This window comes from Homarus americanus, unplaced genomic scaffold (genome assembly GCF_018991925.1).
Source record: "Homarus americanus isolate GMGI-L3 unplaced genomic scaffold, GMGI_Hamer_2.0 scaffold28051, whole genome shotgun sequence".
Classification (NCBI taxonomy): domain Eukaryota; kingdom Metazoa; phylum Arthropoda; class Malacostraca; order Decapoda; family Nephropidae; genus Homarus; species Homarus americanus.
In genome coordinates, this window is record NW_024720144.1 from 456,324 (window position 1) to 483,219 (window position 26,896).

General features: G+C 37.5%; 1 protein-coding gene across 5 annotated transcripts; it reads left to right on the forward strand.

Annotated features, from left to right (window-relative positions):
• Positions 1-168: 168 nt before the first annotated feature.
• LOC121860410 (ceramide-1-phosphate transfer protein-like) lies at positions 169-26,896 on the forward strand. 5 transcript variants are annotated; one of them, XM_042357551.1, is made up of 7 exons: positions 169-200; positions 6,094-6,345; positions 10,524-10,581; positions 13,867-14,020; positions 16,522-16,697; positions 18,169-18,189; positions 24,042-26,896. In XM_042357551.1, exons 1-7 carry the CDS (start codon positions 178-180, stop codon positions 24,171-24,173), a joined length of 816 nt encoding a protein of 271 aa, XP_042213485.1. In that variant the 5' UTR covers positions 169-177; the 3' UTR covers positions 24,174-26,896. The 5 variants fall into 5 exon arrangements, with proteins under 5 accessions (XP_042213485.1, XP_042213486.1, XP_042213483.1 ...); XM_042357552.1 differs by lacking the exon at positions 169-200 and adding an exon at positions 653-733; XM_042357549.1 differs by lacking the exon at positions 169-200 and adding an exon at positions 656-733 and having other exon boundaries at positions 6,098-6,345.

The window sequence follows — 26,896 nt, forward strand, 5'->3', positions numbered from 1 at the left end:
GTGGAAATATAAGATAGATGCCAGTAATAGGGGGAGTGAGGGAACCAGCCATGAATATTACATATGTATACAGAATATTCATAATTATCAACTGTGGCTTTGCCAATGAGATAAGAGATAAAAGCTGTGCGACAGTAGTACACCTCTTATCACATACAGTAGCCTACACTGTACGTGATGTGTCGGTGTGCGTTTTTGAGGTGCTTCTTATATGCTGTGTATTTCATGTGATTTGATTGTCTTATAGGTGTTCGTTTAATTGTCTCCTTATTAAGCGGTGGTCAATATTACGTAAGTTTGGACCCAACTTTCCACCTATTACATAATTTCCAACAGCACCCCACACCACGTCACACACAATGTTTTCCTAAATAATAATGGCAACTTTGCTTTCCGTCACAGAAAATCACGAGTCACGCGTTTTATTACTTGTTATCAACAATCCTAATATTTACTTTTTTTTAAATACTGTAGTGGGACTATTGGTGTTTATGTTCGCGATCATAACGCTATAGTAATGGAGGAAGAAATTTGACATATAGTTTAGAGATTCATTGATTTTTAAGCTTATTTTAAAAAACGTTAGTAATAAAAATATATGAGTAATGGGGGTGATTTATCTTAAATTAATCGCAAATGAAAAAAGAGTACAGAAATTTTTACTCCTCAAATGACAGTGCGTGCCTGCATCCTGCCTGTTAGAGTGACGTTGGCCGAACACTGGTTCTTCGTAGTAAGTGTTTTTTCAGCTATTTATCAAGCTAATTTGTCTTCTTATTGTATCTTGAGTTGGCTGCCACCACTATTATCTCTAGATTAAGTGTAAAGAAGTAGACACCCCTCAACATAAGAGGAACATAGAGGCGAAGAGCGCAAATCAACCGCTACTTGAAGTAGTTCAGTGGGGCGCGCCCAGGTCAAACCCAGGAAAACATTGTATTTGACGATGATTGACATAGTCAGAACCTGTCATTTAGGGTTTAGTGTCTGAATGATACTAATAACGTTAGTCTGGGGAATATATGTTAATAATATGAATATTTAAGTAAATTTTTCTCCCTTGTTAGAGAAGTTGGGACTGGTGAATATGGATGGGCCATATTAGGATACCTTCTGGCAGGGCCATTGGTTATAGTATTTGGATAGATAACTATTGTATCAGTAAAATCACTATGGGATATTACAGTGAGTCAGTATGTACAGTACAAAGATAATGCAGGTATATGATCGCAAATAGTAGTCAATCCAACCAAAGGTAGCTAAAGCCATTTAAAGCTTATTTCCTCCTTATGTTTAGGTTGTGTTGACGAATCTAATTCTGGAAAATCTTAAGATATATAAATATTTCGAGTTACAGATATGTCTTAGTAGTACTTAGCACTACACTGTATTGAGACTGTCATAATTGAGATTTGTGGGTATATTTTTTATAGTAAAGGGATCTTATAAGTTCAATTAATTTTTTTCCTTTTTTTTACAAAGAATATAAATTAATACTAAATTTGGTGGATGAGCAAGTATGGAACCACATTTTTATTAGTATGTGAGCCTGTAAAGTACCTTTACTTTTCTCATTAATCATAAGTACAGATAAAGTAGGGTTTTTGTCTGTGTTTATTTATTTTTTAATGTTATTCAGAAATACTTAAATGTTCCATACTAAGTTCTTATCCAATAGCTATCAGTACAACCACATATTTATATACAGTCTCTCCTCGACTTACGACGGGGTTCCTTCCCGACGAAAATACGTAATTTGGAAAATATTTTGTACGACCACGGCCGTCATATGTCCGGGTTGTCGTAAGTCGAGTAGGTCGTAAATCGAGGAGTACCTGTAGTCCTATATTACAACTGTAAGAATGGTTGTTTGTGTGCGGGTGTATGTATGGCTGTTTGTGTATTGGTGTATATATGGCCGTTTGTGTACTGGTATATATGTTGTATAGTGCACTTAAAAAACAATTATTGTACATCCAGGCCATACAGTATTTTAGTTCCTTGCTCACCATGTATCACCCAACAACAGGAGTTTTATGACTCATGGTCTATTACCATTATGACATCTACTGTACTTTGCATTCCTTTTAAAAGAACCAAAACGAATTAATAAAATAAGTCGAATCTGGCAAATCTAAACAAACAAAAGAAAATTCTGAGATTATCAACTTACGTAGCTATAGCATGAAAGTTTAACACCAAAGTATGATGGACCTCTGTGAATGCAGTACTGTATAACTACATTTCTACTATGTTGGGTTTAAGAAAGAAGGTATTTTAGTTTCGGTCATCCGTGGAATTTTAGGGGGTCTGTGGTTAGGTTAGATACACGTTAGGTTAGGTTAGGTTTGGTTTAGTTGGATTAGTTTGGATATCTAAATAGCCATACAGGGATGACCAAAACTATAATTTTATCAGAAAGAAAATCATATACAGTACTATATACAATACGTACAATACTCTATGTATAATATCTTTTATTATTATTTTTGTTATTATTATTACATTATTATTATTATTATTATTATTATTATTATTATTATTATTTGACTTAGGTCAGAAGAATATAAGTTAAGTTACTGTACATATTAGTGTTCATTATTAATTCCCAGTAAAACAACCAAACCATTTTTTTTATTCTTGGCTGAGATACTATACCAACATGTACCTTAGATGATTCCAACTCTATCCCCCCTACTGAACCTATGCACTTTCCTATAATCTCCACTTGTAGGGTTGCTGGTGTGTTATCCAGGTTGGATGTGAATAAGGCGCATTTTCCGGACGGAATACCCCCTCGTGTTCTGAGGTAGTGTGCTGTAGTTCTGGCCAATGTGCTCTCTCGCCTCTTTTGCCTTTGCCTCAAAACCCAAAGTTTTCTTTCTTCTTGGAAGCATGCCTCGGTTCAGCCCATTCCAAAGAATGGTGACCATTCCAATCCCTCTAACCATTGCCCTAACTTCTTTCCTCTTTAAGATTTTCTAAACTACCTGTATCTTGAACTCTCATTTTCTCCGTCACCTTGAATGCCATTCTCTTGTCGGATCACCAGTATGGCTTTCGCAAGCGAGATCTACTGGTCATCTCCTCTCCTACTGCACCCATCTTTGGTCATCCTCTCTTTGGGATTATGGCGAAACTTTCGTTGTGGCCCTCGACATCTCCAAAGCATTTGACAGGGTATGACACAAGTCTTTGCTTTCTAAGTTTCCCTATTATGGTTTATATCCCCCACTTTGTTCTCTAATTTCTAGCTTCCTTGAGAACCGATCCATGGCAGTTGTTGTTGAGGGATCGTTCTCTCGCTCTTTCTCTACCAATGGTGGTGTCCCACAGGGTTCTGTTCTTTCACCTACTCTCTTCCTTCTTTTTATCAATGATTTATTTCACACTACGACTAATTCTATCCATTCTTACACTTGATGATTCTACTCTTCACTCTTCTTCACATTTTCCCCTTCCCCCTAATTCTCAAACTAGATCTGTTTCTAGAGCTGATATCATTACATCTGTCAATGTGGATCTGTGCAGCATCTCCAAATGGGGTGGTAGAAACTTGGTTAAATTAAATTGTAATAAAACACATTATTTACCAATTACACTTTCTAAATTAGATGATCTCCCACCAATCACATTTCAGGATGCAATCATTAGGTCATGGAAGCCACACATCTTCAACATTGCTAAAGCTGCCTCCCCAAAACTGGGAATGCTGAACAGTTGCTTTAAGTACCTGTATAAAAGGGATTCATTCATCCTAACTTGGACTACTGCTCTCATCTGGTGTGTCTCTTCTTCTGTCCAACTGTTAGATAGGATGGATTCAAAGGCATTTCATCTTATTAACTCTCCTCCTTTAGTTGATAATCTTCCTTCCCTTTCTCTTCGTTGCAATGTTGCTTCAATCTCTTTTACAGGTACTTTAACGGGCAATGTTCGGTGGATTTGGCATCCTGTGTACCGCTGGTAAGGCTGTGGAATCGTAATACTCGTCTTGCCCGCAGTGCCCACCGTTTCTCTGTGGATGTCGATCACACTAGATTAACCCGTTATAGTACATCCTTCTTTCCTCACACACCCAAACTGTGGAATGCTCTGCCTTCTTCTGTGTTTCCATACTCATACAATCTGTCTCTCTTCTAAAAGCTGGTTTACGGCATCTTCGTGGTGTAGACTAATGTAATCTTTTTCTTTTCTATTTTTAATTTCTTCTTACTTTTATTTTTCCGCCCCCTTTGCCCGGGTGGGCTATTTCCCATAAAAAAAAAAACTCAGTTTTATGTAGACCAGAGTGTGTGATTGTGCTTGCTGTATTTTAATCTAAATACACCAGTGAAATATCAAATTAAGTGTCTTCAACCACTCTTATTATAATTGATTAAAATAATCTCTAATCCTCACCATAGAGTTGCATTATCATATAAGTTTGCCGTAATGGTACAAGTGTGTCGTCTTTATGGTGAAGCTACTTAATTAATCCTTATGCACTTCATCTTTTTTTTCTTCTTGTTCTGTGGATCTCGGTAAGTTGTTATTTAGTGTGTTTAGGGGTGTGGCAGCCAAGTGGATAGATCACTTGCCTCCTATTCTAAGGGTTACTAGTTCATACCCAGGGTACTCCCAGTCTACACAACTATTAATGGGTACCAAACTTAACAGTTGAGGGAGTATAGACAGTCAAGTCGTCACTGCCCACACTGCCCCCTTGTGTACAAAAGGTTAAGTACACTATTCAGGTTGCTGTATCCACACTGCCCCTTATGGATTGTCAGGCTTATGGACCTTTTTTTGTTTTCTGTACTCCAAAGTTCTGCAATCATGGCCAGGTTATATCACCCCTCTAGGCCTACTTGTCATGGATGAATGGATGATCAACACCACACACTCCAGATGATAGAGTAGCCCAGCAGGACCATAAGATAAAGGGCTGGATGAGTTGATGACTTTTTTTATAAGTAGGAGGGTAATCTTTGATTACCTCAGGGAGTTGCAACCCTGCTTTGCCAACTAAGAGGACACTTGAAGTCATTCATATAGTGCCGTGTTCCCACTTTGTGGAAGTGGGTTGGCAATGGGAAGGGCATCCAACAGAAAACATGATTCAGACTTGCCAGATGGCAACCGGGACACCATGCCATCACGTAACTATGGCTATCCCACTTTAAACATGGAAAATGGTAATGATAATGAAAATATGTTTGTTGGGATGGGTCAACTTGTGTATATGTATATTAAAATTTGGAAGGGTAATACCCTTTTGGGGATTTTTTAGTAACTGTCAAAATATTTTTTGGAAGTTAATTGATTGGTAAGTATGTCGTGACTCACATAACAGCCAGCAATCAGTCATCTACTGAAATATTTTTTGGTTGGTAAGAATGCAAAAAGTGGGCAAACCTTCTTTAATTAGTCAATATCTCCCAATGAGTGTTAATCCAATACTCAAATGGAAAATTGATATTACTGTATTTACTTAATGTTTATATTTACAGTGATAGCTTTAACAGCTTATATGAACATCACAACAGTGTGTTTCTTGGATGTGTTTGACTCCAAAGTTAATGTCTATAAATGTTGCTCTACGTAAAGCTGTCATAACACCAGTAGATAAGCCCATGAAGGCATGCAATGGAGTATAAACTATCACCTTAAATTTAAAGTCTCAGGAGCAATCTGGTTATATAGTTTTAAGTTTTACCTTGATATGTTAGGAGGAAGCCACACTGTCTAGGTGTTAGCTTGCTCGAGAATCTGATGAGTCACAAAGTGGGAAAATCAAGCCACAGTTTCCAAGCAGGAGCTCTCATAGAGTGATGCCAAAGAGCCACTTCCTCCTCATATGTCCTTTGCTTTGGTTATTGCAGTCATCAGAGAGTCGTCAAAAACATGAATTATCATTCCTGAACTTGGAATTGTTGTGTGGAAGTCAAACAGTAATTAGTTGCTCTTTTCTACCCTTTGGCCTTTGTCTCTTAGCTCTGAATAAAGCTTAAGGACTTAAGGTATAAGTAAGGAAATTTATTTTGTTTTAAAAGGTACTGTAGTGAATTGATTTTGTAAAATTGTTTCCTTAAGATAACCTTATTCTTCAAGGAAGATGTCAGCCATCCCACCAGCAACAGAGCAACAGCAACCTACTGAAGCCTCTCGCCTAACCAATGATCAGGTGGAAGGGGCAACAGGGATGTCAGGAGGGACAGAAGAGAATGGTAGTTTGGTTGAAATAAACACACAGGACCTCAACTTTGATCTACAGATGGTCCTGGATGGGTTCACACAGTGTAAAAGAGATGATGGACAACTTTACATGGATGGATACCTGCGTGCATACAGTGAAGTAAACAAGTAAGTTGGACTGTACTTTGTTTGTTTTAAATGAAGCTCTGAACAAACTAAAACTATAAGAGCAGCAGATGACCTAAATTCTGCTTGGGGAGATATTACCGGTATGTAATGTCCAGATCTGGTAAGAGTAATTGAAAGCTGGAATTATAATAAGTCTAGTGAAGACTAAGATGAGGGATGTTAATATATTAGTGTCAGGACATTAAGTCTTAAGTTTGGCCCTAAAGTGTTTAATGCTTTTCTTGACTTGTGTAATGCTGGGCCCCCAGAGTGTGGTCTAAGCTAAAATTAAACCTTATACAGTATGCCAGTTTTTGGTACCCATCGGTTTATACTTTTAAATGCTGTAATATGACATTTACTCTCGAATTATATATTTGTTTAAAGATTAATCATTATTTCGCTTTTCATTTGGAATGACCCTCCATAAATTATTTCCCACGAATCCATGCAACCAGAAATTATGAACTATATATATAATATATATATATATATATATTATTATTATTTTTTTTTTTTTTTTTTTTTTACAGGATCAGCCCACCCAGCAGGTCACTGACTCACATTGGGGCCTGGGGGCTAAAATATAATAATAATAATAATAATAATAATAATAATACAGTAATAATAATTCATAGGTCTAGGTCATGTTTCTCACTTTTGATCTTTTTTTTCATTCTTGTATTTCTTTATTATTATTATTATTTCATTATTACAGCATTATTGTTATTATTATTATTATTGTTATTGTTATTTTTTATTTTTGTGTATTTTTTATTAAAAAATTTATTTACTCTGAATATTATTATTATTACTGTATTATCAATATTATTACTATAGTGACCCCTCGTTTAATGAACACCTCGGTTAACGTAATTTCAATTAACAAACTGCCTTCCATAAGGATCTTCAATTCGGTTAACGAAAAAAAATTCGGTTAACGAAGTTCTTACGAACCGACCTCAACATGTTTTCGCTTTGACCGGGCAACCAGCATCTGCCAATACATTAATCGGTTCTAGGGGCATACCAGTTTATACTATTCAATAATTTTAAAAGTTTAATATTCAATTTTTTAGTCATTTTAACAATTATTGAACATAATTGAAGGTAAAGTGACTAGTTTAATGCGCGGCATCCAGCCTCTTAACACAGCAAACAGGCGTCAGTCTCTCTCTGTTTTCACTGGAGGTAACATCTTGCTTGAGACTCTCTTCAACTAAACGCTTTTTTTTCTGTGTTTCCAAGCAAATTATTGGTCATTTTGAAATATATTTTATATATTGACAATATATAATGCAGTGCAGTGTTGATTTAAAGAAAATAATCTTGAATTAAACCAGAGAGCTAAAATTTTATGGGTGAAATGGCACCATGGGGTGACTTCTCTTCCACCCCCAATGCCTTCTCTTCTTCCCTTCTCCTCCCGTAACCCTGCCCAATCCCATCATCATCACTGGAAGACCAGGAGCTTACATAACACACCTCAAAGTAAGGAATCCTTCAACATTTTGTTGAATTTAGGAAATTTTCGGTGAGCTGGAACCAATTACCCAAAAACCCATTGAAACAATGGTTTCGGTTAACGAACGACCTTCTGGAACGGATTGAGTTCGTTAACGGAGGGGTCACTGTATTATTATTACCTGTATTATTATAATTATTATTACTATTACATTTTCACCCCCCAGGCCCCGATGTGGGTCAGTGACATGTGCCCGGGTGGGCTATTACCCGTGTAAAAAAAAAAATAAATAAAAAAATAATGGCTCCACAAATTTTTTTTTCGGTTTTCGGAATTTCGGATAAAGGGTTGTCAACCTATATATATATGTATATATATATATATATATATATATATATATATATATATATATATAATATATATATATATATATATATATATATATATATATATATATATATATATATATATATATATATATATATATATATATATATATATATATATATATATATATATATATAAGCACGATCTTCTACACGGACTTCTACATACAATCAACACCTCAACCCGCCAGGATTTCTAACCCACGTGCCCAAGTAAGGCTTCATGATCAGACTGGGAACGCTTAACCGCTGGACCACCAGGATGGCTTCAAAAGTGTTCAGACTTGCTAGTAAGTGTATGTATGTATGTATATATATATATATATATATATATATATATATATATATATATATATATATATATATATATATATATATATATATATATATATATATATATATATATATATATATATATATACACATACATACATACATACATGTTATTGCCAAAAACCTCGCTTTACGCTGGTCCATGATTCTATTTATGCGGTATCTTCGTCAAACCGAATGTTACATTCTCATGCGTACCCCTTTACGCTGAGAGTGCTGCCAGTCACCATTTTTGGATCCAAACCTCCGCCATCTCCTTCTTCTCCCGCCATCCGAGTGCGCGCCGAGCAGTGGTGCGCACAAGGTCGCCCAGTCACTGAGGTCGTCAGAGTTCTTCACTCGCCACCACCACAGCCGCCCAAGTCAGTGATAGTGATAATTATAGTGAGGATATGGACTTATATGGACTTTGAGGGGTTTGACAAAGAGGCCCTGCAAGCCTCTGTGGTGGATAGTGATACAAGTGATACAGGTGAGGGCCAATAATCTGCCCTCTGCCTCGGAACCAACCCTCCATCCCCGTGTGCCCAGCCATCTTTTCTACTAATGTAAGTGTTAAAAAACCTAATATTATTGATATTTCCCTTAATTATTAATTGTGTGTGCATACCATCATAAAGTTAAGATAAAATTTTTACTACAACATAGTTGTGTCTACAACATAGTTGTGTGTCGTCAAAAAGTGGAGTTTGGGGGTCGGCCCGGTCTCTATTTCAATTAATCCCATATGTTATGTTGTTCACTTTCCGCATTACCCTGTGGGTTATATTAACCGCGTAAAGTGAGGGTTGACTGTATGTGTATGAAGATGTCTTGAATAAAGACGAAAGCTAAGGTGCCTATATATTTTATTTTTATTTTTTTATCTGGGGGAATTGCACACTTAGCCCCCTGGTACTCTAGCCATGGTTGGAAATATCACTCCCTCACAGTCTTTTAGTTCAGGTTATCTCCGTAACAGGAAAGTTTTTTCCATTTTAGTAAACATTGGGTAGAGCGATCCAGATTCAAATTGCACCCACCCTTAGAGATGCATCTGCCAGCCCATGAGGCTAGTGGGAAGAACTTAGGTGGTTGATAGGACCGGTCCACTGTTTCAGCATTTCTGCTTACGGGAGAGGTGCTCTCAGCGTGAGATACAGCTGTGCGGAAGGGGTTGCGCTAGCACAGGAGTGCCTAGTGACACAATTTACGTTGAAAGACTACGAGAGAGTTAATGGGTTAATCCCCCTTCGTTCTTCGTGAGTTTGTCTTCCAATGTCCAGTGTTAGTACAGGAGGAAACAAGAATATCCGTAGGGAACCTGCCATGTTTGATAGTGTCACATTCAATAACACTTCTTATATCTGTCCATGGTCAGGAATCGAACTCAGGACACAGTAGTGAGAGATACACTCATTACCGCTATACCTGTGCCGCCAACCGAGTTAGGATCATGAAACTTGTTATCCCTCCTTCGTCCCTTTGGGATACTGATGTTTGATGATAATCCCATTCTTACTTGGAAATGAATCTCACAAGTCACATATTAATGACCTGTAAACTGTTAATGAAGGAATGAAGCTTGAAGTCTCACTCACAACTTTAGGAAAAAAATGAGAGGCTTGATTTAACTTCTTCCTCCCTTTGGTGGGTTTAAATCTGGCAGCAACTGGAGAATAAGAGGCATGAAGCTGCATGAGCCTGAGAGTGATTCAGAACACATGTGACTCCGAGTTAGGGTTTCAACACAGTATACCTGAAACTTTGCTGACTTATAGCAACCACTGGGTAGGCATTTGAAGCTGTAATTCAGCCCTGGTTCACTGGGCAAGGTGCTAACAAGGGGTAAAATGCATCATCGGACTTGATGATATATCCTTCTGCTAAGCATGTCAGAGGCCTCTGGTAATATCAGGCTCTGCTCGAAATTACGTTAATGACATGAATCTCACATTTTTATCTTTACCTTGTCTATAAAAGGGGATTTCATGCTAGCTTGCTTTTTTCCACAGATTCTTAAAAATCCTTGGGATGGTTTTCAACTTTGTCTCCCATGATATTCAAAAGAAGGTGAGTGTGTATAGACATTATTTTACTGTTTGAAGGCCTAGGTCCAAGGGGGTGGTACACAAGACATTGTGCCCTCTGAAGGGCAGTACTGAACAGGTATATGTAATTGACAAATGACCCATATTCAAGCTAGGCTAATACTCCTGGGATAAATAGACAAAGATCTCATGATGTAACTGTACAGTAAGAGGTAAGTATACCAGACTTTCAAAAGCAAATTAAGTTGTATAAGACTGATAAGACAGAGAGCAGCAAGGTCCATAGACAGGAAGTGCAAGGAGTGAAGGAAGAAATTATGATAAAGCTTGACAAAATGAAACCTGCGTGATAAAACAGTAACAATAAATGTTGACAGTCAACTGCTTCACAGGAGAGTGAATGAAGCAATTATCTAAAAGAAGGACAGTTTTAGGCTCTATTCGCACTTTAGGGACGGTCATAGTCCAGTCAAGGGATGATTTCGCTCTGGTCACGGGCCGTCTCGTGTCCCTCAGTTGTAGCCAGACCATTGTTGTGGGAAGATGTTTATTAAAAAACTAACCTTCTTTATCCAACTGACTGCCTACTTCCTCCCAGCTTCTTTTTGCCACGTTATCACTATATTGTGGAGAACTCAAGTCATACAACTTCGCCTTGGTTTTCACTATAATTCAATTGACAATTCATCCGAAAAGAAGCGATGAAATCGTTTGTGTAATACTAATTTGTAAAGCTATATTTTGTTTAATATATACTAAATGTAAGTCATTATTATTTTCTTTAAATAAACATACCTTTCCCAGAATTCCACTTGCATGATTTCCTCTTCTTTGGATCCATGTTTCACAACACCGAACCAAAGAATACACGACCAAACTCAGTGACGACAGAAGCAAGAGTGGAGTGAGCACATTGTTTCAATCCACACTGGCGGTCCTGCACGGGAAGGGACGCTCACGATACAGTCCAGCTCCAGTCAAAATATCTTTCTATGGATTGTCACTTCAGCGTGAGCAGACCTGATTTCTGACCGGGATCAAAGGTTAGTAATGGATCAAAATCGCAGCCAACCTTGACTGCAAGGAATAGAGCCCACCTACAGGCCTCATGTAAAAGATATGAGTGAACCAATCATTGGTTATTTTCCAGATGATCTCTGTCCATTTATTAATCTTGCAAAATGCAGGCATAATTTACATACCTTTGAGAGTACAAGGCTTAATACTGTACTCATCCCTATCACAAATAGCTTACATTTGTGTATGCCAACAGAATTTGCACATGTAGAACAGTAAGCCTCACCTGAGATTCTTTGATACCATATGACACCTTCTCTTCTGTGTCAGGAAATGTATTAATGAGGCAGACACCTCAAAAATGCACCACTCTAATTTGCATTGTAACTTTGTTCAGGAGTTTGTCTTTCATCCTTCACTAACTTAGCAAAATCAGTTGTGTACATTTTGGCAGCTTCAATATCAGCCAATGTTTGTTCGTGAATAGCCTTTAAATGACTAATGTCATGTGAATGGTGAGTCTGTGAATTGCTCTTGTTCCTTCAAAATGTTTGAGGATTTCTTAGATGTCTAAAATAGCAGGAATTTCGAGCAAATTTTTCTGGATATTGTAACTGAAAAAGTTGAATTCCTGAGTTTGGGATTTTGAGGTTGTATTTTGTAATACGGATTATAACTTTTGATGTGGTCCCATATATTTATTAATCATTACAGTACTTCAGTAAATCAAACATTTTGTTTTCAAAATCATTCACTAAAACATTGTAAAAATAATGGAAAGGAGCCAGTCACAGGTAAGTACACCATTTTGCACAAAGTTTAATCTCGGGGATGTAATTCTCAAATTTTTGTTTCCTTAGTGTTTCATATGCTGTACTGTACTATAAAATGCTATGCTAGTAGGTGAAACCAGATATTGTTGAAACCTTAACCCGTAAGCCCCAGGTTAGGGCGGGAAAATAGGCGGATGTTCTGGAACGTCACCCGGGGCCTAAGCGTTAAGTACTGTATTGAAGTTTACCTAAGCAAAATTATGTTTGCTGTAAAAATATCCTAGATGCAGGAGGCTGGTCACAACGGGGTTCCTAGTTGATACAGTAAGTTTGTGACCAAATTATGGTATTGCCAGCATCAGGAGTCTTTATTTTTTAACACATTCTTCATAATATCTTGTCATTAGGTAATTTTTCTCTTTCATATGTATCCTAATTGTTTTAAACTATACTGCACAATATCTGTATAAGTATACTGTGTATTCTGTTGTGTTTTGCCCCAGGAAAGTCAGTATTATACTGAAACAAGAAACAAGATTTCCAGTACGTATGTTATTACTGTAGTTGGTCAGCAGGGAGGAAGATGAGAGTCCTGTACCTTATAGTGTACAGTATTAACTCTTAGCTTCAGCTATGTATGTTATGTACAGATTATTATATTAATCTCTCTTAGTTTACAGAAAACAACAATTCACTCTTTCTAATCTGATTTTTATCATTTGCCTAAGATTGACATGGGGAGAGGTTGTGAGAAATGTCCTCAGAGAAAAAAAACCTGACAAGAGAGGCTGTAATAGACCTTGTGGTCATAAAAAAGGTGATGATCATGATAACGTGGATGATGAGGGCTTGCCATTAAAGGAATGAGGTGATATTTTAGTAACAGTGGAAATAAACTTTGTTGACAGCGCTGCGTAAAGATATTGGCAACCAGATATGAAATAGAATCTGATGGAAGGCTAATGAGAGCTTTGACAGGTAAATTTTTAGCAATACTGTATTTATTATTCATCAGAGAGTGTTGTAAGCTAGTAATGTGTTAGGGGTTTAAGGAGAAGAATGAACTGATAATAAGACATTGAGGTTCCTTGGGGTAGAAATATGCGAAGAGGGGAAGAATTCAGGGTTTGTGTGAGGAAGGTGAAGAAATTGTATGTACTGTAGTTGAGTAAGGTATAGTTACATAGAGTCAAAGTAGAGCTGAGACTGTGGTGTGTGTGGATGATGATATGCATGAGCTCTTTATATATATTTTGACAGTTGAACCCTGGTAATGTGAATCAGCTACATCTGTTGAGCACTGTATATTGATTTCTTTTATTAGCAATCATCCATAGTTACATGATGGTAACTTTCCATGCTGAATGTCTTCTTGTAGCCCCTCTCATCAGGTGTTAATCTATGAGGTCATTTCTCACAACCTCTCCTCATGTCACCCTCAAAGGAATATGTTAGCTTTAGTTTTGGAGTTTGTATTAACACTTTTCATATCTATTGAACATTGCTTTCATTATCAGGTCACAACTCTCCAGTGTTACCGCAAAGGAGGTGCAGGAGATTACTATTATTCAATTCAGTCCATGATTGAATATGAGAGAGAAAACAATCTCTTGACCAGCAGTGACCAACAGTCTGGGTCCAGAACCTTGTTGAGACTCCACAGAGGACTTGGTAAGTACTGTGTTGTACTGTACAAGGTGTCTTCCACCTTCACTGTTTTCTCGTCAGTCTTTTAGACATGCATATATACTGTACAAGGATGTTTAACTTTTTTTTTTTCTCCATAAGTTGAAACCAGATTTTCACATATTATGCATCTGAACAAAACTTGTGGTACAGTGAATAGGACAATATGAGTGCTCCAAGCTGCACTTCACGGAGTTGAATTAGAATTTTGAACCCCCAATGTGGTGGTTGCCTCATTGAAACAGTGAGATACTTAGGCTAAGGAAAAAAACAAACAAAACGATGTATCATTGCTAAGGGATTCATGCATTGTAGCTCAGAAGTTGTCACCCACCACTAAAATGTTCAATCACTGTCTATTGTAAAAAGTTTAGATAATGATTTTGCTGCATCTATAATTGCTTTGGAGATATTTATTCTTCATTTCTCCATCATAAATTGAATCCAAGAAGACTCAAATATAATATGGGTCCTCAGAGAAACACTTAGGTGGTGAACTTGGGGGAAGACCTTAATTTTGAAGGTTACTTGAATGAAGCTCTCTCTCTATTACTTTTATGTGATTGTTTCAGTAGGACTGCTATCTTTGTGTCTCAAGTTGGCATTGCACTTAATTGCCTTTGGGTACCTCCTTTGCCCTTTCTAGCTGGCATAGATTGAATAGAAGATTAATGCTGAAATCCTGTTTTTTACTGAGTCAGGATGCTGGGGTGAGCTAGATCTGGAGTAAGTTGATCAGGAGTGAGCATTTTGTAACTGATATCTTTAAGTGTAAGGTTTGAACCATTTCACATTATGCTCACATTTAACTGTCGAAGTCTTTATCTTCATAATTTTAGGGTCCATTCCTCATCATCATCATTAACAATGTCGTACGGCCATTTTTCACGCTTGTGTTGGCTGTTGTTACGTAGTGATTACCTTTGAGAACTTTAGTATGATGGTGAAGGATAATTTTACAGAGTTTTTAGATCCCATTCATAAGTTGGGCCTGGAGTTTTGACTCAAAGATTTGTCAGTTAGTACGGTGTGTAGTTTGATCCTGACTCAGCTATAAAATAGGATCTCAGGATAAGTCTGTTGTTTTCTAGGCTGAACCATTAGATCATGCATGTTACATTAAATCCCACTAAAGTGATCTCATTGAGGTTTATTATTTCTTTTAACTTTTCCTACCCAAGAGATATATATCTCTTATTGTTAAGTTATCAGAAGCAGCCATTTTACTGCACAAGATTTTATTTTCTTCCATATATGACTAAAATGTGGATCCTGGTTTCCTGATGGATTTTCATGTGCCGACTGTGTGATTGTTGTTTTTGAGGAATATTTCTCTTAGCTACAATACCATCAGTTACTTCTCATGACACAGACTACTTCTCTCCTATTGTTTGGTGATTTTAAATCTTAAATCTCGCTTACTAAAGATCTGTAGGCTATAAATGAATGGCTAAAAGATGAACTTTTATTTCATATGTATGAGACAAGTGACTAGGTTTCTCTGCCACTTTTTGTGATAGGCTCCTATCCACTTTCCTTGATAGGCACCTTACAAGCAGGAAAATGTGGGGATAAAAACATTGAATCTTAGATACAAGTGGGGCATCCTGCAGTGGATGTGCAGCCTTGCTGGCTTTCAAAGCAACTAGGGACCCCCTCCCCCTGCACATGTTTAAAAAAAAAGTTACCCAAAATTTCAAATGTACCCAAATATAAAGGACATACATATAAAATGTTTAACTTATCATTTTCATCAAAATCTGAACATTTGGTATAAAATCTGTGCCATTAGACCAAACAAAAGAAGGCATGGTAGTATTGGTAGAGTACATGGGGGTGGACCACTGCCTCTTCACTCTCACTGATGCTATCAAAACTCTTTCTGTTTCCTCACTTTTCACATCATATTCTTCCTTCTGAATATTCTTCACTACTATTATCATCGCTCAAACAACATAGGCATCCACTTTCTAGGGGTTAATGTTGCGGGACGGCACGGGAGGAGGGGGGTGCTCTGGAGCCTTCACTAGTACAAGATGTTGAAGGATGTCCATCTGCCATAGTCAGTAAGGCCACACTAACACTAGGGCGCGGGTCAGCTTTACAGAAGTACGTATAAGGGAGTGGTGTCAAGGACATCTATTGGTTACACATGAACCTACAACTCAAAAGGAGTATGAGAAACAGGAAATTTCCACAGATGATGGTGGCCATCCCTACAGCTACCATCTACCGATGATGGTCACCATTTAAGGGTTGATTCATCCCTGGATCAATGGGTGAGAAACTGTTCTGCAATAGTTTATACGGTCCAGTACTTAATATACTATAAGGGTAGTGTAACCTGCTGCTACACAAGTCATGGCCCTTTAGCATGACAAGACTCTACCTGGGATGGTTTAGTCAGCAGAATTACACCAATCTCTTATGTCATGTCCTCAGCAAGAAATTGAGATTTTAGCTTAAATCTTTAATTTTCATTGCAGAATTCATCACTGGTTTTTTCTCTGAAATCCACAAAGCTACAGACGAAACTGGACTGGGTACCATATCCTCCGAGTTGTATGGCCGTACCCTGTCTAAACACCATAACTGGGTATTGGCAAAAACTGTTAGCACTGTCCTTCTCATGATGCCAACGAAGCAAACTATCATTGAGCGGGTAAGTGTTTACCATTTGTACAAATACACTTTTGTCTCTTGTTTAAAAGTTCCAGCCATTATTGTCTGAGGTCCTTGTCATGAAAATTAAAATTGCTGGTTTTTTGGGGGGTCATTCTTAATCTCTTAATGTATGGGAAGTACACTACCTTGATGTCAGGGATATACAGCTCCTTGATGTCAGGGATATACAGTGCCTTGATGTCAGGGATATACAGCTCCTTGATGTCAGGGATATACAGTTCCTTGATGTCAGGGATATACAGTGCCTTGATGTCAGGGATATACAGTGCCTTGATGTCAGGGATATACAGTGCCTTGATGTCAGGGATATACAGTGCCTTGATGTCAGGGATATACAGTGCCTTGATGTCAGGGATATACAGTGCCTTGATGTCAGGGATATACAGTGCCTTGATGTCAGGGATATACAGTGCCTTGATGTCAGGGATATACAGTGCCTTGATGTCAGGGATATACAGTGCCTTGATGTCAGGGATAAGTGCCTTGATGTCAGGATATACAGTGCCTTGATGTCAGGGATATACAGTGCCTTGATGTCAGGATATACAGTGCCTTGATGTGATATCAGATGGATATACAGTGCCTTGATGTCAGGGATATACAGTGCCTTGATGTCAGGGATATACAGTGCCTTGATGTCAGGGATATACAGTGCCTTGATGTCATGGATATACAGGATGTATACAGTGCCTTGATGTCAGGGATATACAGTGCCTTGATGTCAGGGATATACAGTGCCTTGATGTCAGGGATATACAGTGCCTTGATGTCAGGGATATACAGTGCCTTGATGTCAGGGATATACAGCTCCTTGATGTCAGGGATATACAGTGCCTTGATGTCAGTGATATACGGTGCCTTGATGTCAGGGATATACAGTTCCTTGATGTCAGGGCTGTACAGTGCCTTGATGTCAGGGATATACAGTTCCTTGATGTCAGGGATATACAGTTCCTTGATGTCAGGGATATACAGTGCCTTGATGTCAGGGATATACAGCTCCTTGATGTCAAGGATATACAGTTCCTTGATGTCAGTGATATACGGTGCCTTGATGTCAGGGATATACAGTTCCTTGATGTCAGGGCTGTACAGTGCCTTGATGTCAGGGATATACAGTTCCTTGATGTCAGGGATGTACAGTGCCTTGAGACAGTAATGCAATGTATACCTCGTTACCTTCATATAAAGGATGTATTGTACAGTGCTTTGATATAAAGGATGTATAATACCTTTTGTCAGTGATGTATTGTATGCTGTATCGATATGGTATCACATGTACACTACATTGCCATCAATGATGTACAGGGACTTCTAGGATCAGTTCTAGATTTCGTACAGCACTAGAGAAACTTGCATCTTGTGTGTGTCGTTGTTATGCGAGACATGTGTGTCCTTTCATGCCTAATTATTTCTGCTATTTGAACTTTTCCTTGTTATACCAACAGGTTGTACTAGGAAGTAAGCCGGTAAGTCTGTTCATTATTTTGCTGATTAATCATTCATTTAACAGTGTGTTTACCTGTAGTTTGTCTTTTAGAGTGAGTAGTCGGCTTTTCCTGACCATTTCAGATCCATTTAAGTAGATACTGGATCCGCTGTTATTAGTTTTGCACGATTATTACGCATATGTTGTTGAGGTTGTTTACTATGACGTTCAGGTTGTGGATATACAGTACAGAATACGGTAGGCTTACAGATTCACCAAAAATGTGGGCATTTTTTTATATACAGTACAGTGGTCCCTCGGTTAACGAGTGCCTCGGTTAACAAGATTTCGGTTAACGAGATACCTTCCATAAGATTCTTAACTTCGGTTAACGAGCAATCCCTCGATTAACGAGTTTCTTACGAGCCGACCTGAACGTGTTTTCGCTTGCATTTGGCGGTCCACCAGCTGTAGTATTAGTCCGCCAATACAGTAATCGGTTCTAGGGCTTAAATTCCTTACCATTTTAGCAAATATCAAGAAGTTTATACTGTTCAATAATTTTAAAAGTTTAATATTAAATTTTTTAGTCATTTTAACAATTATTGAACATAATTGAAGGTAATGAAACTAGTTTTATGCGCGCCATCCAGCCTCTCAACACACTATACAGGCGTCAGTCTTTGTGTCTTTTCAGTGGAGGTAACATCTTGCTTGAGACTCTCTTCAACTAAATGCTTTTTTTGTGTTTGCAAGCAAATTATTGGTCATTTTGAATTTTTTTTTCTTCATATTGACAATATATAATGCAGTGCAGTGTTGATTTAAAGAAAATAATCATGAATTACACCAAGAGAACTAAAATTTTATGGGTGAAATGGTGCCATGGGGTGACTTCTCTTCCACCCCAATGCCTTCCCTTCTCCCTTCTCCTCCACCCCCATTCTAATTCCCATCATCATCATCATCCAGGAGCCTTCTACATACACACCTCAAAGTAAATGTACTTTTCTACCTTTTTTGTTGAATTTAGGCAATTTTCGGTGAGCTGGAACCAATTACCCAAAAACCTATTGAAACAATGGTTTCGGTTAACGAGTTTTTCGGTTAATGAGCAACCTTCTAGAACAGATTGTGCTCGTTAACCGAGGGACCACTGTACAGCACAGTGCAATAACCCCACAAAAAGACACAGTTATGCTCAACTGAACACAAAGTTCTGGCAAGACTGTTTCTTGTAAAATATAATAAAAAAGGAGAAAATAAAGCTACACTTCTTGATAATCAAAATTTAATGAGGAGTCAGAATTTTAATTCAGATATGAACTGAAAGCTGTTGCTTTATTGTAGAATTACACAGACAACAAATGAACAAAGAAATTTTAAAGAGATGTCTACCACCAATTCCTTCATTATGAGACCAGCACCCTATGACCTGTAGTGCCACACATCTAACGATCATTTTAATATACAGTATGCCAAAACCTCCTCTGAGGGCCAATTAGCAATAAATACATCACTCCAAGTCATGACTCCATCCACACAGTCAGTTCTCCATGTACAATATCTCCTCACCTCATCATCCTAACATAATTATCAGTTGAAACATCCAAATTCTTGTTTTAATCACCACAGACCTGCTATAATGACTATATACTGCACGCCCTATTTACTATCCTATACTCCTGCAGCTTTCTCATATGTCCATACCATCACCATGACCCTTTCTTCACTCATTTCAATACTCCACAGTTCACACCCTCTGCCTTCTCTGACATTGTGTACTCTGTGTGTATGTGTGAGAGAGATAATAATTGAAAGTTTCTTAACAAATACAGCACCCATAAGCTGAATATATACAATTGACATAAATGGTGCAGTACTATACATTATGAAATACTGTATAATAAAGTGATGACAAGAGGGGACAGTAATTTATTAAGAAGTTTCTGCACAATTACAGTACTAAAGTGAGATTGACAAGGTGTGAACACATAAGTTATCTATAAATTGTTGATGATTTCTACAAAGGTTGGAATAGGGCTGTTCTTATAACGATCTGTACGTGGTTGTATAAGCTGGAGTGTGGTTGTGGTGTCAAACAGTAATTCATAGACAGGTCATTTCACATGGTAGCAGAAGTCAGTGGTGAGGATGGTGTAGTAGCTTTATCCCATACTGACAGATGAGAACAAGGTGATGAGCAGAGAGTGTTAATAGGATCTTTGTGCTAGGTGCCTCTTGATATGTTGATTTAGAGTGGGAGAGAATAGTCTTGCACACACTCTAATGCACTTTACCTAGAGTTCCTCTTTATGTAGCATTTAAGTCAGAAGACCAGTGATGCGATGGAGCTTCATGGAATCCATAACCTGGCATGTGATGGAGGTAGGTGGGACATGGTCAGAGGAAAGATTGATGTGCATAATCATGGTCTTGGTATGGTTGATAGTGACATGGTTGGTGGTGGACCAATCATGGAGACTTCAATATATTTTGGAGGGTGCTGAAGTTGGGAGCCAAGTTGTTCACACTGATGCCAAAGGTGGAGTTGTCAACACATGTTCAGCAAGCAGGATTATCTTTCAGTGTATTGTTGATTAGGTTGAAGAAGCAGAGTGGTCCCATCTTAGTGCCTTGGAGAATACCGCAGGTGAGTGACTGAAAGGTGGAGACAATGTTCAGCCTGGCATTGGTCACTGAGGAAGTCTTTTAACCATGGTATGAGACTTATCTAAAAGCCAAGGTTGATGGCTTTGTTGATAATTATGTTGTGATTGACTAAGTCAGATGCTTTGGTGAAGTCTTTCAAGGTGACAGCCACAGATGTGTGTGTGTGTGTGTATATGTGAGATTCTAATATGGTACTGTATACTCTATTGGTAAAAATGAAGTTAGCTGGAACTGAATGGTGTATCATGGAATCCATATAAGATGGCTGACTTAAGAACATAAGAATGGAGGAAACTGCAGCAGGCCTATTGGCCCATACTGGGCAGTCCCATTTACACCCAACCCCTATTGCCCATATATTCATCCAACCTATGTTTGAAGCCATCCATCGTATACCAGTCAATAATGATGTTTGGTAACTTGTTCCATTCATCCACTACTCTATTTCCAAACCAATGTTTATCTACTTCGCGCCTAAATCTAAATTTGTCTAGTTTAAAACCATTGTTACAAGTTTGCTCCTGGTTGGATAGTTTGAGTACCTTTGTTATGTCCCCTTTGTTTAGCCCTGACTTCCATTTATACACCTCTATCATGTCGCCCCTTACTCTACGTCTCTCGAGGGAGTGCAAATTAAGATGCTTTAACCTGTCTCTATACTCAAGGTTCCTAATGCCCGGGATTAGTTTTGTCATTCTCCTTTGTATTCTTTCTAGGGATTCTATATCCATTCTGTAATACGGTGACCAGAATTGAACTGCGTAATCCAAGTGAGGTCTCGCAAGCGCAAGATATAGTTTCAGGATGACCTCTCTAGTTTTGTAACTAACACTCCTTTGTGTGAACCCAAGTACTTTATTAGCCTTGCTTTGAGCAAATTCACATTCTTGGCTTAAGATTCCTACTTATCATTACATTACTCCTAAATCTTTCTCACATTCGGATTTCTCTGTAACACTGTTGTTCATCTGATATCTGGTTTCTCTGTTTACATCTCCTAGACTAAGTAGTTTACATTTATCCACATTGAATTTCATCTGCCATTTTTCAGACCATTCAAAATTTTTTTTTAGATCTTCCTGTAGTTTTGAGGAGTCCTCGTCAGATTTAATTACAGGCCCTATTTTAGTGTCATCAGCAAATTTACTTATGTTGCTGTCTATGCCGATATCCATGTCGTTTATATATATAATAAATAATAACGGTCCAAGTACTGAGCCTTGGGGTACTCCACTAGTGACGTTACTCCAGTCGGATTTACTGCTGTTTATACTCACTTGCTGTTTCCATTCCATTTTAGAATATCTCCTCCAATGCCATGAGCCTCCACTTTTCTTATTAGTCTTTCGTGGGGGACTCTGTCGAAGGCTTTGCTAAAGTCAAGATATACCACATCATAGTCGTTCTTCTCGTCCACTGATTCAAAAACAGCTGAAAAGAATGTTAATAGATTAGTTACACATGAATGCCCGCTTGTGAAGCCATGTTGGGAATCATTGATCAACTTGTGCTTCTCCAGGTGAATTTGAATAGAGTTTGAAATTATTGCTTTCAGTAATTTGCCTGCAATTAATGTTGAGCTGATTGGACAGTAGTTAGGTGATAGTGATCTATCTCCCTTGAAAATCGGTATTACATTCGCTATCCTCCATGATTCTGGTACTTCACCCGTTTTTAAGGACATGTTAAAAAATTTTTGCTATGGGCATACTAAGCTCTTCCTTACATTCCTTTAATACTCTGGCAAATATCTCACCAGGACCTGGCGACTTATTAGGCTTTAGCTTGTCTATTTGCTAACTAACGTCGTTACCAGTCGCTACTATCTCGCTTAATCTATTTTCTTCACTATCTCTATTTATAGTCGGTGTCTCGGGTATCACGTTCAAATTTTCGGTGGTGAAAACTGTTGAAAAATATTTATTCAGATTATTGCTCATTTCTCTGTCGTTATCAGTTAGCTCGCCGTTATCCATCTGTATTGGTCCAATCTTTTCTCGTGTTTTAGTTTGATACATTTGAAAGTATCCCTTGGGGTTTGACTTTGCCTACCTTGCTACCTTCAGTTAATTATTCCTCTTTGCTTTTCTTATCTCGGTCTTAACCCTACTGGCCAATACCTTATAATAATCTCGGAGGTAAACTTCACCTATATTTATTCTTCTACCTATAGCCTTCCTTTGTCCAATAATATTCTTTAAATAATTGTTTATCTATTTAGGGTCATTGTTGTCTGATCTGAGTTTTCTGTATGGTATGTTCTGCCTTTGCGCATTAAGTAAGTAATTATTTAAATTGTTGTGGAACTCGTCAACCTCAGATCTCGTGATCAGGTCATCCTCAACCACCATATTTTGTGAGGATATCGTTGTCAGGTCTCCAGGTAAAGTGAGCTCGCCCTCTGTGGGCACATTGTGTGAGGTCATGTAATCCATCCCCAAATGTGATATCCCTTCTCTCAGCTGCCTTTTCAACCTATCAAAGTTTGCTCTTTTGAAATCTGGGACTTTAATGGAATTTTCCTTGCGTCTGCCATTAAATTCTAATTGAAATCTTATTTCTTTGTGATTGCTGTTGGCAAGTTTGTTCCCTACCTTGACATACTAATGCGGTTTTCTCTGTTTGACAGAACTAAATCGAGTATATTATTACCCCGGGTGGGTTTGGTTATATGTTGACTTGGGAAACGGTCCTGAACTGTTTCAAGAAAATCCTCTGATTCTGAGTTACCTGTAAGTTCGATCCAATCTATTTGGCTAAAATTAAAGTCGCCTACTGTACAGACTTTGCTATATCTGGAAGCCCTGTGCATTTCATCCCAAATAAGTCGTTCATTAACTCTATCAAGATTAGGAAGTCTATATATTACTCCTGCGATTCATTTTTCTCTACCAGCTTGGTGGGTCATATGCTAATATTAAATACTGTAATGGCTAACTAGCCTCCATGCCCTCTGTTGTGTACTAGAGCAACAAATGCTGCTTGATTTATTAAGGCCCTGGTTGCTTTGGGGAGTTAGAATTATAAAAACATTAGTCCCATTCCTAATACCATATATCATGGCCAACACATTTCTTGAGGCACCAAGTTTCAGGCTCAGTCACAAAATAGGATATCAGAGTAAATCATGCATTTTGCCAAGAGTTTGTGTGTATATTTTTGTTAAGTAAAATATATTAGTTTTCTCTGTTTGGATAACTTTTTTTTTTCTTCCTAAAGATAACTGGTGGCAACTCAGCGATTCGTGCACATAATGAGGCCCTCATGCCCAAGGTGATTGACGTTATGAACTCTATCTATAACTTGACCCAGAAACTATATGAAGACTATGGACTTTTGGATTTGCCTTAAGTTGAAGAAACCAGGAAATGAAGGGTTAAATGGTACTGGAACTGGTATAGAAAATATGAATTATGTTAGAGATAATGACCAATATGTAATCAGTATAAAAAGCAGTTGAATATGCATCTTGTCATTCTGATTTATTTTGTGAAGGGAAAATTATGCAATCTGTCACCACTGAATGTTTGCACAGCCAAGTCTTGTGTGTACATTCCACTTGGACTGAAAAATGTGATCATATAGGTTACAAACACATAGTACCAGTGTATGCCGTGTATAAAGGTAAGTATAAGTATTTTTAAGTTTTAATAATGTAAAGTGATAGTGACTAAATTTATGAAATACAATATTACATATCAGAGTATTCCAGTTGCTAGGTAGTTATGGAGCCATATAACCAAAATCTTCATTGTTAGAGGTGTATAACATTATTTTTTTAAATTACTTTTATATATTCAATGCACAATAATACTTTACTCCCTTATCCTGTATGAGATGTTTAGCATCAGGGTGAGATGAAAGTTTGTCTGGTGGGAGCACAGTTGCTATCAGGTTGGCAAAGTGACCTGCATAGAATCACTTAAGGGCATTGAAATGAGCTTCCTCTAATGTTAAACCCCAGACCTGGCAGAATTAGTTATCAGTGCACTTATGAACAGGCTGTCATCTTCATAATTAAAAAGGTCCAGGTTTTTCTCTTTCCTTATGGAATGGTAAGATTGTGATTAACTGTAGCATAGATAATCAAAATTCTTGTTTATGTCCCTCCTTAATCAAGTTATTGTTATAGAATTTCAAAGTATGTCTTAAGGGTTTATGAAGACTCCACATTATAAGAAGTATCACAAGTACTACACATATTTGTGTTGTATTTCACACCAAAACCACTGTTAGTGCCTGCATTAGTGAAACAGGATGTGATGTACAGTATTTCTTAGTCCTTCACTAGTAATGTTAGTAAGGACTAGGACCAGTACTGTGTGAAGCAAAGGATCACCCAGCCAGGTTAGCATTACATAATTTGTTATAAAAGAGAGAAATCTCTGTTTTGTTGATTTTTCAGAGGATTAACTCACATTTACAATGTACACATCATGATTACTATCTTGATTCATTTACTTTTACCCAAAAGGATGTTAGTTAAGCCAACCATAATGTATGAGTTCCTAAGATGTGTCAGGAGTTCTTAGCTACCACTCAGAAATTTAAGATCATGCATATGCTGTGGGAAATTTTGAACTTTTAACTTGATTCTCAAAAAGATTTCAGCATTGTCAGAGGAGTTAATGATGATAAAAGTGTTATAAGTGAGTTCTCAATCAAGCACATTGGATAGTGCATCTTTATATTTAAAAATTCTTGCCAAATACGTAAGTCTCAGCACATACTGTACCGTAGACATAAAAAGAATATTCACCATGATTGGTGAAGAATCATTCATACTTAATGAATCTTGAATATAAATGAAGTGGTGGCAGCATTCCCTGTGCTTGTTTAATGGACTAAAGAGCCTACTGATGTTTGTTGCTCTCATATGCCTGCCATTCCTAATACATCTTTAGATATAATTAACAGGATATGCAATGATTTCTTCAATTACTTAACTGAGTTAAAAGAAATGCCATGTAATTAGCCATAATGCTTGTTTTGTAAAAATATTAATTTAAGGAGAATAAAAGAGGGATAAATAAATGTGTATGAAGTGTGTATGCATAGAGGAATCATCAGGAATATGTGGAGATCATGTTGTGAAAGTTTTGTCTGTACTGCTGTGTTTATACAGTACCAGGAATCAGTGCCTAGTTGTAGACAGATAGAATAAATCTCTTGACAGAGGAAATAACTTCTTGTTAACTACTGGATATGGTAGAATAGGCCAATTATGTCTGGCATGTCTTGGCTAGTTTGTGTAAACAGTTAAGTGAATAACTACAGCTCAATCCCTCATTGATTATATTAGTTTTCCAAAAATTTGGATTTGTGTATGTTAAGAATACTCTCATAGCCAAAGAGCATTCTATACTTTGTTTAATTGGTTATCAGACCTTAGGTTGCAGGTCTCAAATCTGACATTTTTAAATAAATAATCAAAATTTCTTGTCTATGTCTGTGTATGATTTTTAGTTCAATTACATTCCTTGAGGATTTAAATTTCAATACTATACTGTATTTGCATGTGTAAGTACTTCATGTGCTAGGACACTATATAAGACCAATAAGTTAGCAGTTGTGCATGGGCTAACTTGGTATGTAGCAAGGTGTGTATATTAGGTAAATGATGATTATGACGTAGTTGGTGGCTCCAAACATAAAGCTGTTCAATGTGATACAGTAATAGATGAAACACCTGTATCAAATTCATAAATTGTGCTGTGTTGTGCAGTACAGTATACTCAAACATCAGTACAACCGATTTGCATTGATCGCAAACCATAACAAATTGGTTGTACTCAACGATATTTGAGTATACAACAACCGAGTCAATTTAATTTTTTAAAACCTGATGTTTCTTGACTTCCCATCATCATGGTACATAGGTGAAACTGCTTCAGTATTTTACAAAACAAATTCGTTTGGTTGTCATATATGAAAACCCATTTATTTTGGTTTGTGATTAATTACCTACTGCTATGTCAGACACAAGAGAACTATTTTATGAAGGCATTTGTCTGATGAAACTTGTTGGTTTAAATATTCCTATTGGTCAATGGTAATAAATGAAGCTGGTGGAA